At 33.4% G+C, this 17356-nt stretch overlaps 1 protein-coding gene across 3 annotated transcripts in view; it reads left to right on the forward strand.

The window, feature by feature from the left end:
- Positions 1 to 17143, forward strand: part of UGP (UDP-glucose pyrophosphorylase) — a 31435-nt gene extending 14292 nt beyond the window's left edge. For 2 of the 3 annotated variants that reach the window (XM_080168111.1, XM_080168113.1), the window contains 14 exons: positions 6632 to 6754; positions 7368 to 7475; positions 7777 to 7892; positions 8690 to 8809; positions 9940 to 10074; positions 10752 to 10848; positions 11167 to 11271; positions 11487 to 11570; positions 12108 to 12258; positions 12775 to 12959; positions 13164 to 13237; positions 13886 to 13970; positions 16227 to 16340; positions 16835 to 17143. In XM_080168111.1, coding sequence (XP_080024237.1) covers positions 6632 to 6754; positions 7368 to 7475; positions 7777 to 7892; positions 8690 to 8809; positions 9940 to 10074; positions 10752 to 10848; positions 11167 to 11271; positions 11487 to 11570; positions 12108 to 12258; positions 12775 to 12959; positions 13164 to 13237; positions 13886 to 13970; positions 16227 to 16334 — 1491 coding nt within the window. In that variant the 3' untranslated portion in view covers positions 16335 to 16340; positions 16835 to 17143. Of the gene's footprint in view, positions 1 to 6631; positions 6874 to 7367; positions 7476 to 7776; positions 7893 to 8689; positions 8810 to 9939; positions 10075 to 10751; positions 10849 to 11166; positions 11272 to 11486; positions 11571 to 12107; positions 12259 to 12774; positions 12960 to 13163; positions 13238 to 13885; positions 13971 to 16226; positions 16341 to 16834 lie in introns of all 3 variants that reach the window. The other variant, XM_080168114.1, reaches the window with a different exon arrangement.
- Positions 17144 to 17356: the final 213 nt, after the last annotated feature.

The following is a 17356-nucleotide window of genomic DNA, read 5'->3' on the forward strand; positions in this document are numbered from 1 at the left end:
TTTTAGTAGAAGGGAGGAAGAAATCTAAAAATAGTTTTGATTAGAAAAGGGGAAATTTACAATTCCAATGTGTCTCTAAACAGCAATTATGTCATGCAATAAAAAGAAAATTTAAGAAATTAATGATTATTACATTGCCGGCTAATATAAATATTCTTTTGTTTAATTTCTAAAAAAAATATTTGATTCACTCCGCTACTTATTTTCATTGTTGTCCTTGTTAAAATTACTCGTTGTAATTTATCATTTACTCTTACGCTTTTATATTTCATTAATGAAAGCAAACTATAGAGAAATAGGAAAAGGTAAATAACATATGATGATAATAATAAGAGTATTTTTAAATACATTTACGTCCAATTTTATTCAAATTACCCCGTCTGTGAATTAAAATTGTTGGTGGAAAAGTTTGGACTCTTCTAGTTCGAACCAACAAAAAGGAAAGAAAGGTAATAAGAAGGGAAAACAATCAACCGAGTCTGATGGATCGACAACAGACCGACCAACCAACGTATATCAAATTTGTATCATTTTAATTTTCTTATGCTTTGTTATAATTTCTAAGTAAAATGTGTTTTCTTCTGTACAACTGTAAGCTTTAAAATTTGTTCTGGTAAGTTAGGATAGTGGGAAAAAGTCCATGAAATTCAGATATAAAAATGATTTTAATTTTACAATTTAAGTATTGTGACACATATAAAAGGACTCATTGACTTATAGAATAGATGCTTCCTGGCAAGGGAATCTTTACAAAACATTTAAGATGCCTATTCCATACCCATAGATCCGAGAAAATAGCCCACATTTTCCCCTACACTGGTGTCCTGGATAGAAAACAGGTTTTTTTTGAGTTATGTATGACAAGACCTATATTTCTATGACCGGGCGTGTATGACGGTTCAGCACATAACTTCCATTAAATCACAGCTGATCATTTTTTTGGGTTTTTTTAAAAATTACTTTTTTGCCCAGATTTTCATAGTTTTTCCCCAAAAAATCACAATGTTCTCATATTTACAGCTTAATTAATCTAAATTTATTCAAAGAAAAGTATAATAGATGACAGCTGAACCAAAGATTATGTTATTTAATTAACTAATCTAAGACTTGTAGTCTTGTAGGTGGGTAAAAGTTATTTGAAGTTGTTATTTGAATTAATATCTAAACAATTAAACAAAACTTAAGTTTGTTTTGGTAGTTAACCCAAAAAAATACTCACTTGTTAAGTCCCTCATGCATGCCTCATGAATTGTTATAGCATAGTTCCTGGCTGTAATAAGATGTCCCTCTGAGGTTCGACCAATGAAGTTTAAACTAACATGCTTCAGAATCAGCAATGATTCTGTTTAAAGTTTTCCTTGTAATATTGACAAGTTATCTTGCTCAATATTGGTTCCTTGCTGACATGATGTCTTAATAGTTCCTGTGTTATTGCTTGTTCCAGCTCATCATCATTGGAAACAGTCAGTTCAGTATTGTGGCTGCTTTTAAAGGTTTTGATGGGTTGTGGTTGCAGTTGAAATGATGGTGGTTGTGTGAAATTCTTGCCAGTGTCAGACACAAACTGCACCAGATTCTTGTTTACTCTGGCCTTTAAGGTATTCAGGTAAACATTGTAACCTGAAAGTAATGGGACAGGGTGGTTTTAGCTGTTCTGGGTAATGAGTTTGGATCTACTGCAGTTCATGGTAAAATATTGCTGATAACGAATGCTTTCTGGTTCATGACGTGACAGTAGATGGCTGTTCTCAGAGCAGCTTTTCCAGCAAACAGTAGGCTGTCCCAGCTGGCATTACTAACTATGGAACTGCAGTAGAATATCAGGGACTAACAAATTGCTTTTTATGTTTTACTATGACTTACTTTCTTTCCTTCTGGTGGAGAGAGCTTAAAGCATTTTGTTTTTGTGGTTTAGTTTGTTTCTAGGCTCCTTAACAAGTTGGGCGATATAGAAATGATTGTCACATGTAACACCTAAGAACCTTGGATGTCTGACTTATGGTACTGTTTCAACTATGACTACAGTGCCTGCTTCATTCGAAAAGGTGGTAAAGACTATTGTAGATGATTTGGCTGAAGAAATGAATGGGTTCTGCCTTTTTACCCAATCATTAAGAACTGCCAAGTAAGCTTTTATGTCCTTGACATAAGGATAAATAATGGGACCTATGCTGTTGGAGTTGTCAGCAGAGGAAACTAGATGTAATTAGAGTGAGGTGTTGGCATTTATGAAATTTACAGTTCAAATAGTATATGGTATAGGACCCCTCCTTGTAGGTCAGCCTGTTCGGCAGATTTGTATGCATATTTATATCCTCTGGTAACAACAAATTGTTGTCTACCTCTAAGGTATTCACAAAAAAACGTTGCATGTACTCATTCAAGTCTAGTGCATTAATATTATGCAGTAAAACCTCATTGTTTACAGTGTCAAAAGCCTTTGAAAGATAAATGGCAACTGGCACTGTTCTGATAACTGGTTTCTTAGTGTTCAGGCTTTTGTTGATTAAGGTTTTAATACGTGGTGGTGAACCTGCCTGTGTAAAAAGCCATAATGTTGGTCTGCAAGTGTAACAGCATGATTCAGGTAAGGACGAATCATGCAGGCAGGATTAAGAAGTGAGCCAGAGCAGTAGCTGGAACCCTAATTGTCAAGTTTCCCTGGTTTCAATAATGAAATAATTTTACTAGTCTTCCATATGCTTGGTGTCTAGAAGTGATTTACTTGTCAATACTACAATGAAAACATTGTACAAAATCATTGCTGGTTCTGATTTGTTTGAACTTTTTTGGTGGAACCTCAGAGGAACCTTGTATCACATCCAGGATCTATGTTTTACCTACAAATCTTAGAATAGTCAATTGAGGTTATTGATCTTGTTATAGCTGTCATCTATTATATTTTTTTGCATGAATTTAGAATAACTAAGCTGGAAATGTGAGAATATTGTGATTGTTTTTTGGGGAAAACTATGAAAATATGGGTTAAAAAGTAATTTTCAAAAAAATCCACAAAAATGATCATCTGTGATTTAATGAAAGTTATGTGCTGAACCGTCATACACGCCCGGTCATAGAAATATAGGTCTTGTCATACGTAACTCAAAAATAACCTGTTTCCTATCCAGGACACCAGTGCCTAAAAGTCTAATTAACAGACACAGTTATATGATAGATGGTCTGTGGTCAGAGAAATTCTTTTTAATCTAAAGAGTCTATCTCATACAACAGCCGATTAAGGACGGACTGGCGGTTTTGGCGGGCAGTAAAAGTTACAGTAAAGCTTCGCTATTATGAAAAATTATACAAATTGAATTGATATTTAGATTTTTTGTATTTAGGTTCAACTTACTAGAATTGTCCAAAACAAAATTTCACTTTTACTTCTTTACACACACACACACAAATGATTTTGAAATTTATAGATAATTTTGAATTAAAGTAATTTAGTTGTAATTTAGACGTCAACTAATTTAGAAGTAAATTAAAATTTAGACTGAAAGTGAATTATCTATCTATCATTATTAGTTGCAAAAATAAATAAATATGTTTAGCTTTGTTGACGAGATGTTAAGTATTTACACTAATTTAGTAGAGCATCTCTATATCTAGAGGTTATTTTTGTCCGTCCGTTATAGTAATTCCAACCAAGGGAAAATAATACTTATAATATGAGCGCCCCTCCTAAAAAACTGAAGAATTAGAATTAAAAATTTGAAGATGTCGACTCCCCCCTTCACTTACATTTGCTGCCCCAGCCATAGGGGCCTCTCGGGGTGAAGTCGGTAGTAGGGCATATATGAACTGGGAACTCTCTTTATTATACTTCCAAAATAATTTTCAAACATACCCCATAATCTAACTAACTGGCTTTATAAGATTGTAATAAATAAATAACATTAATGTTAGAAAAGGTATGAAATTGTTTACATGAAATCAATACATAATTTTTATGTTTTGATTAGCTTAACACTAATTAACACTTGTATATGTTATATAGTTTAAGAATATTTAGAACATCTGTGCTAGTTTTGAAAATTAAGACTGTTTACTGGAATTAGACTGCCTATACCCCCTTAGAGTTTAAAGTGGGGGTTGGGGTGCTAAAAATCTACAAATTAAGTTTATGTTGGAGTAGTTGTTTATTGATTAATCACTTTGTTGTAGAGGATTTATTTAGGTAAATGACTGGGAAACAGTGATAAGGCAATATAAAAACCATTATTTGGGCTTTCTGGACTTGATTTGATGGATAAAATGCAACTTCTCTCATTTAAGCCTGGGATATAAATACTTAGTTAGTTATCATTTGCTTCTATTTTTTGATCAAAAGTACAGGCTGGCCACAAACATACTATTTCCACTATTTCCACTATTTTTGCATACTATGCAAACTATTCCAAAAAAATATGCTATTTCCACTATTGTCCGAAATTGCATACTATTTCCACTATTTCTTTGGATTTCAGATAAATCTTCAAATTTTAGGTAACTAAAACAAACTGATTTTTTTTATCATGAAAAGAAAGCCAAGTTTGTTTGTTTGTTTAGCCCATTTCTACTCATCCATTATCGTCGTTGTCACGTGTGGCCAGGTTCAGAAATCTGGCAGCTTCCATTGGTCGGTTCCATAGATCATAGACAGTGAGGTCGGTCCTGTTATTTGGGCAATCAAACAGGTGTGTCGTTGAGTGTGAAGGGTTTAAACAGAGTGGGCATTTGTCCTGTATAGTTGGATTGATCCGGGCCTTGTAACTGTACAGGTAGTTGCTGTATCCAGAGCGCAGCTGGGCTAATGTGGCTCTGGTGCATCTGGGGAGCTCCTTTTCAGATGCATGGATGGGTGGGGGTATGCTGTTTAGGACTTTATTAGGCAGCATTTCATTAATTGATTGTTGGACAGACTTGGTGTGAATTAGTTTGAGCTTCCCTTTATACTCTTCCTCAGGGATATCAGGTCGGGACATCTGCCTGATTTCAGGTCCAAATCTGGAGGACAGAGTCTGCTTCATCTGACGGGGAGGGGGGGGGGGAGCAGAGAGGTCGACTTTGTTAGGGTGGCTCGGTTTCTGTGTCGCCAGCAGAAATTGCTTACTAAGCATCTCACAATGTGCTTGGACCTTCATGACCTTTGTTTCCGAATGTAGATGGTCAATATCGGTCATTTTATGGCAGCCAGTGGCAGCTCTAAGAGCGGCATTTTGAGCTGTTTGAAGGCCTTGCCAGGATGTCTTGCTTAGTGAGGGTGTCCAGATATGGCAGCAGTAGTTCAGTTGGGATACACCAATAGCTTTATATGTATTAACTATCACTTCCTTTTCTTTGCCCCAGTCTGAGCCAGTCAGGGCTTTAAGGATGTTCGTCTTTGACTGGACTTTGGTTTTAAGGTCAGAGGCATGCTGCTTGAAAGAAAGTAGGTTATCAAATGTGATCCCTAGGAACTTGGGTTTCTTGACTGTTGGTACCTGTTCACCATTAATCTGAACATCTAGATCTAAGTTACACTCAATTGAAGATGTTGTGAAAAGTGTAGCTGAAGATTTTGACGGGGAAATCTCAAGGTTCCTGTTTTTAAACCAGATGTTCAGGGTTGCCAAGTATTGATTTATTTCCTCGACAATTGGTTCTATCTTGGGGCCGGAATTCAGGATGTTGGAATCGTCTGCATATGTTTCTAGTCTGATGTTTCCAGGGGGGGGAGGGCATAGATGCAGCTCATACCAATAACGAAATTAATTCGGAAAAAAGTCACGAAACCTATACGTGTTTTTCAGCTGTCGTTGGGGGGCAACACATCGTAAAATTGACGACCTCTCCATTTGCCCCCCAAATATTTTTTTAGATTTATTTTGCTTGTTGGTTATACCTTATTCCTGGCATAGATGACATATATAAATTAAACAACATGGGGGAGAGAACTCAACCCTGGGGTTTAACTTTCCTGTATGAAGAAGTTGAATTTCTAAATACAACGTAGGTTTGTCTGCCTCTCAGGTATGCACATAAAAACCGTTTTATGTAATCATTTAGGTTCAGATGTTTAATGTCGTCCAGTAAGATGTTGTGGTCCACCGTGTCAAATGCACGTGACAGGTCAATGGCAACACTTACGGTTCTGTGGACAGGTTTTTTCCTGTTTAGGCCTCTGTTAATGTGGTCCAGAATACTCTGGAGGGCTGTACCAGTAGAGCGACCTTTGCGGAAACCATGCTGGTGATCTGCTAATTCTACTGCCTCAGTGACATTTTTAGGAATAGAATGTTGGTGTTTGTTACTATGTTTTTCAATCTAATAAGAAGACAAGAAAGTAATGGTTTCCTGATAGCTAACCAACATTTTAAGGCCCTATAGTGTTTTAAATGCTTGCTATTTCATACTATTTTGTTTAAAATGCATACTATTTTTAAAAAATTTACATACTATTGCATACTATTTTTAAAAATTTTACATACTATTGCATACTATTTACTTTTTTTTTGCATACTATTTTATGCTATTTTGAAAAAAAGTCTGTGGCCACCCTGAAAGTATAAAAGACACTTCGAACCACCAATTAAGCCTAAACTATATTTATATTTCATGAAAGCTAATCTTGTTTCTAATAGTTATTGATTTATCCTTTCTATTTTAGTTGTTTGGCCATCAGAGAACTCCCAGCATGGAATTCAAAGAGCTTACAAAGAAGGATGCTCAGATTTCTCTGGCACAGGAGCTGGAGAAGCTTGCAAGGACATCCAACATGGCTGAAAAGGAGGTAGATAGATAGATTGATGCCTTGAGAGATAGATAGTTGCACAGATATAAGTGAGTGTAAATTTTCTGGCACAGGAGCTGGAGAAGCTTGCTAGGACATCCAATATGGCTGAGAAAGAGGTAGATAGATAGATTAAAGCCTTGAGAGATAGATAGTTGCACAGAAATAAGTGAGTGCAAATTTCTCTGGCACAGGAGCTTGAGAAGCTTGCTAGGACATCCAATATGGCTGATAAATAGGTAGATATATAGTTGGATTTAAATAAGGGAGCCCAGAATTCATTAGCCTAGGAATTTTAGAAGTTAGGTAGGACATCTAATAGGGATTAAAAGAAGAAGACAGATTGCTAGACAACCATAGAGATAGATAGGTTGGAGAGAAGTAGATTAGGGCGTAATATTGCTGAGAAAAAGTTGTATTTTGATATTTATGATGCCCAAATTAAATTGCTCAAGGAGCCTAAAAAGTAGCAGAACATTTAATATTTAAGATGGATAGCTTGAAAAAAATATTAAAAATCTAAATTAATTCCTTATTAGTACATTGTAATAGTTTGCTAGCTAATATATTATACAATTGCGGCCATAATTTAGACATAATTGTCCTTGTTTAGATGATGGAGAAGAATTTTGAAGGATTCCAGCGTCTGTTCAGCAAGTTTATCAATGAAACTGGACCCTCTGTTCATTGGGACAAAATTGAGAGACTCCCAAAAGATGCCGTAAGTACTTTACTCGTAGCATAGCTGCTCGTTAGTTTGTAAAAATAATTCAGTAGAAAAATGATATGCTTGTTAAAATATACAATTATTATTATCATGAACCTTAGCCAATTCACCTTTGAGACTTACTCAGTTTTAAAAAATAGACAGAGGAAAGGATACCAAAGAACATTTAGAAAAATATCTGTCAGTGTGGACTTTTCCTGAAATTGACAAATACCTAATGAGGAAAAATATTAGGTGCCTTTTTTTGGTCCATAGATAGATAAATGCATATGTAGATAATGTTATTTTTCTTTAGATTAAGAACTACAACGACCTTCCCTCAGTAACAGATAAAGCTCAAGTAAAGGAACTCCTGAACCAGCTGGTTGTTATCAAGCTTAATGGTGGTCTGGGTACCTCTATGGGTTGCAGGTATGTACAGGTAGATATATAGATAGACAGACAGACATACATAGACAGAAGCTTAAGTAAACTTCTATGGAACTTCTGGTTCAGCTGGTTGTTATCAAGCTTAATGGTGGTCTGGGTACTTATATGGGTTGCAGGTATTTACAGGTAAATATATAGACAGACAGACATACGTCATACATAGACAGCAAAAGTCAAATAATGGAACTTCTAAAACAGCTTGTTGTTAAAAAGTATTATATTGGTTTGAGTTCTTCTATAATAAAGAAACTGGATGATAGATTAATGGAAATATTATAATAGGTAGATAGATGATAGATGAACAGAAAAATAGATATATAGACGGACAGATAGACAATATTATTATGATGGTAAACAAATATCTTTAAAAAAATACATACTTTTAACTATGAATAACATATGCAGGTCCTATGGGCTCAGCAGCCGAGATTAAGACTTAAATTTAAACCCTTTTGAATGATTTGAAAAAAAAATTCTATATTTGAAGAAGGTTTAGACTTCCAACTGAGTTTTGAAATTGTAAAAGCTTTATTTCCCTGAGGCATATAGGCGGCGGACGCGCTGCTGCCGAGCCCTGCAAAAAAAAACAATAAAATGTTAATACCCAAAAAAATTGACAAATGTACTTGGAATGTGATTAGTAAGGTTTCATATCATATTTCCATTATGAAATTTAATAACAAGGCCAGGTCTTTATTTGAATCGTTATTTTCACTTTATTAGAGAACATGAAAATCTGGTGTAACATCCAAGTAATAATGATAAATTCATTATTTCAGCGGACCCAAATCTGTGATCCCAGTGCGTAATGATCTGACCTTCCTTGACCTGACTGTCCAACAAATTGAGTACCTTAACAAAACATATGATGCTGATGTTCCTTTGGTCTTAATGAACAGGTACCTAAATGTCTGATATCCTTCTGAACTATTTTAATACTCCAATGATTGAGTAATTTAAAATAAAATATGATACTAACGTTCCTTTGATATTGATGAATAGTTACTAAAATGTCTTGCTAACCAATTATAAACCTGCCATTTAATATCTTAGTTTTATTGATAAGAATTAAAAAATCCTATCTTGTTTTTAATCAAACTAGAACCTATCTTGTTTTGTCTATTATGGAGTAAGTTATAATCATTAATTTTCTACCATGTGGTTTTTATTAGGGATGGCAATCCTTCAAATTTTTGGACCGGATTCGAATTCTTACTAGAATCCGTCAAAAAAATGGCAGATTCCCGCAGATTCCGGATTCTTTTTTTTGGCGGATTTCGGATTGGGATTCCGGATTCTAGCAATATTTTAAAAGGCTTTTTAAACAAATTTTAAAAATTAAGTGCTACATATGTCCTAAAAATTAATGTTCTTGGTGTTCTCTATAATTCACTTCCGAGAATCGAACCAGATTTTAAAAGATTTTATATATAATGATGATAATCTTTGCCTTCAAAAAGCGGGAGTTGAAAGAAAAAACTCAAGACGCTAATTTTAGCCTACCAATTAAGAATCCGAATCCGCTATTGAAAAAACGGATTCCGGATACGGATTCCAAAATTGACCAAAAATTGGACGGATTCCGGATTCGGATTGCCAACCCTAGTTTTCATATACTTGTCCTTTATGACTTGATAAATATGCTTCAATTAGATATCTGAATAATCCCAGGAATAGGTATAACCAACAAACAAAATAAATCTAAAATAATATTTGGGGGGCAAATGAAGAGGTCGTCAATTTTACGATGTGTTGCCCCCCAACGACAGCTGAAAAACACGTATAGGTTTCGAGATTTTTATTTCGAACTAATTTCGTTATCCTAGAAGACGGAATAATCCAATAAACGTCCTATTTTGACATATTGGTCTTTAAATCGATTTGAGCTGTTAAAAATGATTAATTGTATTTGAAGTAGACATGAGAAATTCGTATTACACATGCCTTGGCATTTATCTAATATGGTAAGGATCTTAAACAACTTTTGCCAGAAAATATATGGATCTAACATTCTCATATTCTATTTAAGTTTCAACACAGACGAAGAAACAATGAAAATAATCCGGAAGTACAGTGGCTTCAAAGTTACCATCAGAACCTTCAATCAGTCCAGATTCCCTAGAATTAATAAGGAATCACTCATGCCAATTGCTAAAAGCTGCAGGTATTGTTTGTTGTTTAATGGATATTTATTATCAATAGATAGATATATGGGCAGATTCAATTATGTTTGGTAGGATGGAGTAGTTAATTAGTTAGACAGTCAGATTTAGATAAATATATGGATTTACAGAAATTCATGGTACATTAACCTTTATCTATCTATCTATCCCATTATCTAGCTAGATATCTTACTGTCTATCTATCTAGGCCAAAAGATTATATGGAAGCATGGTACCCCTCTGGTCACAGTGACTATTATCTATCTATCTATCTAGGCCAGAAGATGATATGGAAGCATGGTACCCCCCTGGTCACGTGACTATTATATTATCTATCTATCTAGGCCAGAAGATGATATGGAAGCATGGTACCCCTCTGGTAACAGTGACTATTATCTATCTATCTAGGCCATAAGATGATATGGAAGCATGGTACCCCCCTGGTCACGTAACTATTATCTACCTATCTATCTAGGCCAGAAGATGATATGGAAGCATGGTACCCCCCTTGGTCACGTGACTATTATATTATCTATCTATCTAGGCCAGAAGATGATATGGAAGCATGGTACCCCCCTGGTCACGTGACTATTAAATTATCTATCTATCTAGGCCAGAAGATGATATGGAAGCATGGTACCCCTCTGGTCACGTGACTATTATCTATCTATCTATCTAGGCCAGAAGATGATATGGAAGCATGGTATCCCCCTGGTCACGGTGACTTCTATCAATCATTCTCAAATAGTGGACTTCTAGATGAATTTATTCAGATTGTAAGTGTTTTTTAGTCATATAATCAAATTATAATCGAATCTCGCAGATACAAAAGGGGGTGGGAAGTTCGACTCACTACCTAAGATTGAACCTTTTAAAAAAGCATTGGAGTGGGATGGGTTTGATTTTTTTACTTTTCTTGATAAAAAGGAGGTTTCTTTCTCACAAGAACATTCCCGGGACCTCTAAGAAGCTTCACTTTTAAGGTGATTACATCGCTCAAGTGGTTAGAATTTTTGGTACAAACATGCAGACAAACAAACAGTTAGACTTCCAGTTACTTTGATACAGGTTATTGAAATCATTTTAATTTTTAGGGAAAGAAAGTGTGTTTTATCTCTAACATTGACAACTTGGGCGCTACTGTGGACTTGAACATTCTTGGCCAGTGTCTTACAGAGGGCTATGACTTCATTATGGAGGTACACGTGCTACTTTAATGCAGTAGCTATTCTTAAAATGTATTTTTTGAATGGTGTTATGCATATTAAATGATTTGTTGAGACATGTATTTTCTCAATTTTGTCGACATTTTAGTAAAAGTTGTTTTCGATCAGAACTGTCATTTTTTACAATTAGTGAATTTAAAATCATAGTTATTTTTAAAAATCCTCCAAAAAGTATCTTTTATTTTCAGGTAACAGAGAAAACCAGAGCTGACGTTAAGGGTGGTACCTTAATCAATTATGGAGGAAAACTTAGGCTACTTGAGGTCGCACAGGTATACAATAATAGAGTATATTTTGATATAAAGTAAGGTAGACAGAGAGAGAGAGAGATTTATAGAAAAATAGGCAGATAGATATGGATCATGGAAGGGCTTCAGATTATGAAAGGTATTCGTACATAATTATAAAAATAGGCTGGTAGAAAGAATTGGAAAAGTCAGTCTGTTTAAAAAAAACTGATCCAGTCAAATATAAATAAACATACAGACAGTTAAAGTTGGAATAAATTAAACAGGCAATAAATAAAAGACAGATAATATAAATAATACGTACTGATTTATAATACAAGACGTTTAGACAAAAAATGTCTGTGTTTGTGTAATTGTATCCCTAAATCTCTTGGAAGGGTAGTGGTCCCCACTCCCATGAAAGTTATCAGGATCTATGAAAAGCTACATTGTAAAGAAGAACTATATCGGTTTAGCGGTTAGCGAGACCTACGTTGCAGACAGACACAAACAGATACCCTGTTACTTTTATTTAAGGATTATTCCACTAAGATGATTTTCTATACAACCATTTTTACCTAGGTACCCAAAGAACACGAGGAGGACTTTAAATCCGTGAAGAAATTTAATGTATTCAACACAAATAATCTGTGGATGAAGCTGGAGACTGTTCAACAGAATGTTCAGGAGGGAACTCTGGATATGGAGATTATTGTTAATCCTAAATCTCTTGGTAAGTTATCACTGGACAGTTGTTTTATATCAATGCTAGCCAATTCTCCCTTAGGGACGTTTGGGAGCACTTGAGGTGAATACGGAGGGAATGGGGAGAGTGTAAGTCGGCCCCCTACTTTAATATTGATTTTAAAAAGAAAAAGTAGAAACAAATAGGGAGGTAATTTTTTTTAGAGTTGGTTCCTGTTGGGAAGTTGTTGTTTGGTGTCCTCCCCCAAAAACATCTCAGTTCCTATGAGAATTTACACTGTAAAGATCCTGTTACTTTTATATAAGGATGAGGAGCACTAAATATTAGACTAGGGGAAATAAGCTTTTGATTTTCTGTTAAAACTATAAATTAATATATCAATTGAAATATGAAATGGTGATTGATTTTAATGAAAATTTTGATAAAAAGTATATGTCAAATCCTTTTTTTTTAAATTCAATATTGCACTGATAACATTCAGAATGATTGCAATTATGTTTCCCGCCCAAAGTTTTCAGTCTGAGTGTCGTCTTTGTATTTCAGACAACGGCCTGAACGTGTACCAGCTGGAAACAGCTGTTGGTGCTGCCATGAAGTGTTTCGACAATGCTGTCGGTATCAACGTACCTCGTGCCAGATTCTTGCCCGTGAAGAAAACCAGTGACTTGCTTCTGGTTATGTCAAATCTTTATAGCTTAGACCATGGATCTCTTATTATGTCCCCTAAGGTATTTAAATAGATATACAAATAGCAAGATAGTTAGCTGGTACAGACAGATATAAAGGATAGATAGGTAGCTAGAAATAGATAACAATTTAGAAGTAAAAACTGGCGATTTAAAGCTTAGACCTTTCTTATAAAAAAACACAGTATAGTTACTTATACATTTACTTAGTCAATTCAATAGATATTAAGTCCTTTTACTTTTCAGAGAATGTTCCCCTCTACACCTCTGGTTAAACTGGGAGATAACCACTTCAAGAAGGTCAACGCATTCCTTGGCAGGTTCGAGCCCATTTTTTATAATAACTCTTAATTTTATTTTTGGTTGTCTTTACTTCTTCAAGTAGGACATATAAATATATTTCTTGGCACTTATTCTTCATTTTTTGGCCTAAAAATGAACACAGGGGTGTATATTTTCAAATTTGACCCTGCTGAGGGGGGGGGGGGAATAAAAAATATGTGGTTGGGGGGAAAAAAATGTAAACATTAGGAGGACTGATAGCATTTTTTCTATTTTTCTCCCCTCTTTGGTGAAAAAAAACTTAAAAATATGTGGAAGGGGGCATAATATGAATAAAATAAAAAATTTTCCATTCTATCCCCTTCCTTGCTGGTAAAAAACTAGGAGGGGAAAAAAATATAAAAATTTGCAGCCGGAGAAAAAAATGAATTTTGTGCAGAATATACACCCCTGAATGACATTGAACACAATCGGGAATGAACACATTTTACAAAATTCCGAAATAGATAGGCAATATTAGGTTAAGTTAGGTTACTTATGTTTTTTGTGCTTAGTTTAGCTTCATGTAATAATCAGTCTTCTGCAGGGTTTAGATCCCCTCCCCCTACAAATAATGGCTAGAACCTTGGTCTAATCCCGTGAAATGGATTTACAATGGAATCCTAAAAAAAATCTTTCTATTTAAGATTTGGATCTATTCCTGATATGTTAGAGCTTGATCATATTACTGTGTCTGGTGACGTCACCTTTGGTAGAGGAGTCAGTCTCAGGGTAAGTAAATTGACCGACCGACCGACCGACCGACAGACAGACAGACAGACAGACAGACAGACAGACAGACTTGTGAAAAGACAAACTGATAATTTTTTAACAGACAAATAGAATTTGTATTATATTGGATTTTGTTAAATAAATAAATAGCAATATTTAAAAAGTTTCACCACAAAAAAATTTTGTGGGGTGATATTTTTTCCAGAAACGATGATCTTGGTCGGGTCGAGGTACCCTCCCTATAAATGGTTATAAAGCTTCCCTGAGCTTATAAGAGGCTTCAATATAAAGGAGAACCATATCAATTTAGCTGTTAGTAAGATCTTAGGCTACAAATGGACACAAAGACATCCTTTTATTTTTATATAAGGATAGTAAGATAAGCATATAGACCGTACACGCTTGGTTTTTTATTAAATGAATAAGTTAGGGTACAATGTTTGGCACTTTCGATATAAGTAAATGATAATAACAAAGCCACAGAATACGATAATACCTTCAGAAAAATCGATGAAAATAGTTTTCATACTAAATTTTGGTTTTTTATATTTTTTCTAAAATGTCATGACAGAAGATGCAAAATGTCGTCTTAGTTTTTTGAAAGGATTAATCTTCTCTGAAATCTAAATTATCAAAATGTTTTTTTTGGTAAATGATTATACGATATATGTCAAACATTTTATCAGAAAGAAATATTTAAAATTGTGAAGTAGAAACCTGAATAATTTTTCTTGTGGAAATAGTTTTCTGCAAATGTTGATAAACATATGTCTGCTAGCATTAAGATGTTTGTTCTGTCAATACACGTTGGGTTTTATTTAAAGAATTTCTTTAAAATGTTTTTTTTTTTACATTGTATACCAATAACGCAATATTTGCTATCAGAAAACCCCCGACTAAGACTCGCCTACGACCCGATCTTTTAGGATTGCTTTGTAATTTACATTTTTGAAAGTCTTTCAACAGTATACACAGCAAATTCTCTCTTTTTTAACTAACTTTCCGAATAATATACATAAAGCATTTGAATTGACAAAGGCTATGCTAATATTTTTACCATTCAAGTTTATTTAATATTCTAATAAATAGCGCAACCCTCCAAGTTTATGACTACTTTTCATGAACATATGATCTAAAGAATAAGCTCTGACGCAATGTCATATAAGGATATTGTAATATTCATTAAAAAAATTGTTATTTTTGCATATATGTTACATTTTACAGTGTTTTGTTGCTCAAAAGAAAGACAATTAAAAATTATTTCATATTATATAGTTTAAATTACATAAGATAACCTAGAAATAGTAAAAAAATCCCTTTCTTTTTTTGTCGCAAAAGAGAATTCAACAAAGATTTTCATTAAAAAACACCTTAGTGTAAAAATTAAAAAGTTTAAACATGGTCACAAAAAGATTCAATTAGTTTATTAAATGTTTCATTTTCAGCAAATGACGATTAATCTCTATTACAAAGAATAAAGTGTAAAAAGATATTCTCGTTTTAATTTTAAGCAACTTAAAATGCATTTTAATACCTTTTAATGATTTATTTTTTAAAACATCATTTTATAAAATGTTATTGATTTTTAAAGTTATATATTAGAATGTTTTTAAATTTTGTTAACATTTTGTTTTAAATGTAGAAAATTGGTAATTCTAAACATTCAAAAAATGATTTTATTAAATTTTCATCACTTAAATTGCATGTTTGATGAAATTTTCAACTGATAATTCAAAAAAAATCGTTTAAGTTTTATTATATTTTACTTTGAAATGTTAAAAAAATATATTATTGTCAAAAATGTGGAAGTTGTACTTTCCTCAAAAAAAGACCTAAAACATGCAAATTAACACGTGTAATGAGATTTTTTTTCTTTCAGGTTTAATTTTAAGTAATTATTGATATTTTTTGTAAAAAGGATTTTATATAAAAAGTTTTAAAACTCGAGTTATGTAGTGGCTCTAAAAAAGGTTGCGAATTTATGCAATTTTCTTGCAAAAAAAATTTTCTAGGATTTTAAAAATAGCAAAGGGTGTTATTAGACGTACTTACAGATACAATTGCTAAGTCATTTTGGCCAAACACTAAAATAAAGTTTTGACATCTGAGGGTCTAACCGTGCGTAGGATTGACTATATATTGACAAACACATCTATATTTAGTATTTATCCATATAACTTTCAATAAATGAAACTATCTTACTAATCTAGTTCTCTATCTGTCTATCTATCTAAATAACTTTCTATCTGTATCTAGGGAACTGTGATCATCATTGCCAACCATGGAGATAGGATAGACATCCCTGCTGGAGCTATTCTAGAAAACAAAATTGTATCTGGCAACCTTAGAATCTTGGATCATTAGAAAAAGGTATATTTTTTAGCTTACCTATTTAATGAGATACTATTAGAAAGATAATTTTTTTTCTCATTGTCCTATTACAATAAATAAGATCTATTCCAGTATGGCTTCGAAACCGATTAATATCCACTATTTAGAACCATTTCTCAGCCACACTAAAAAGTAATGTATCGTATCGTATTATATCCAGTTTCTACGAAATAAAAAAAGTACAATCATAATATTAAAACTAGTTTTGATTGGCCTTGTCTTTGGCATCTCGGGGCTAACAAACTTGTATTTTTGTCTTTTAATTGTACATTTTTATATCTGCGGAATACTGTTTATAGTACTATGCGATAAATAACTATTCTACAGGCAATTTATCTCCCCCCCCCATTGATACACCCTCTAAAATAGCTTCAAACCTGACCATCACTAACATGAAGTTTCCCTTATAACACCAAGACATATATTGAAATTCTAAGCATTACTTTTTATTAACTTTTTTATTCTCATTCTAGGTTCTGCTGAATAAAAGACGGAAGATTCTTATGATTTTAAATGGAAAAATATAATAATACAACAAAAGAATTCTTCTTTTACCTTTATCTCTTATGATCTGAAAAATCTTCAATTTTTATCCAAAAAAGTTTTAACCCAATCGCACAAATATTTAATGAATTTACATTTTTAATAAATAAAATATTTTAGTCCTATTTTTGGATTTTTAGCTGTGTATAAATAAATACCTAAATAATACGTATTTTAAAATTTTTATCCATTTTATTGTTAGTGTTTGTTTAAATATGAAATAGATTTTTAAAATTTGATTATTGGTTTTAATACGTTGCATTCCTTGTTTAAAACTGACTGGATGTCTGTTTTTGTGATTCAGTTTTCTTATAAGCTACATTTCCTTTAATTTTTCCCTTGTGCATAACCCCTGCGGTGAGCCCTATACCTGCAGTGACCTAACCCTGCTAAAAACAAAACCGGAATTGAAGGGTCATAAAAAAATCTGGAAGATAAATTACTAATAAATG

Source organism: Acartia tonsa, chromosome 7 (assembly GCF_053477335.1).
Source record: "Acartia tonsa isolate MP-2025a chromosome 7, ASM5347733v1, whole genome shotgun sequence".
In the NCBI taxonomy this organism is placed as follows: Eukaryota; Metazoa; Arthropoda; class Copepoda; order Calanoida; family Acartiidae; genus Acartia; species Acartia tonsa.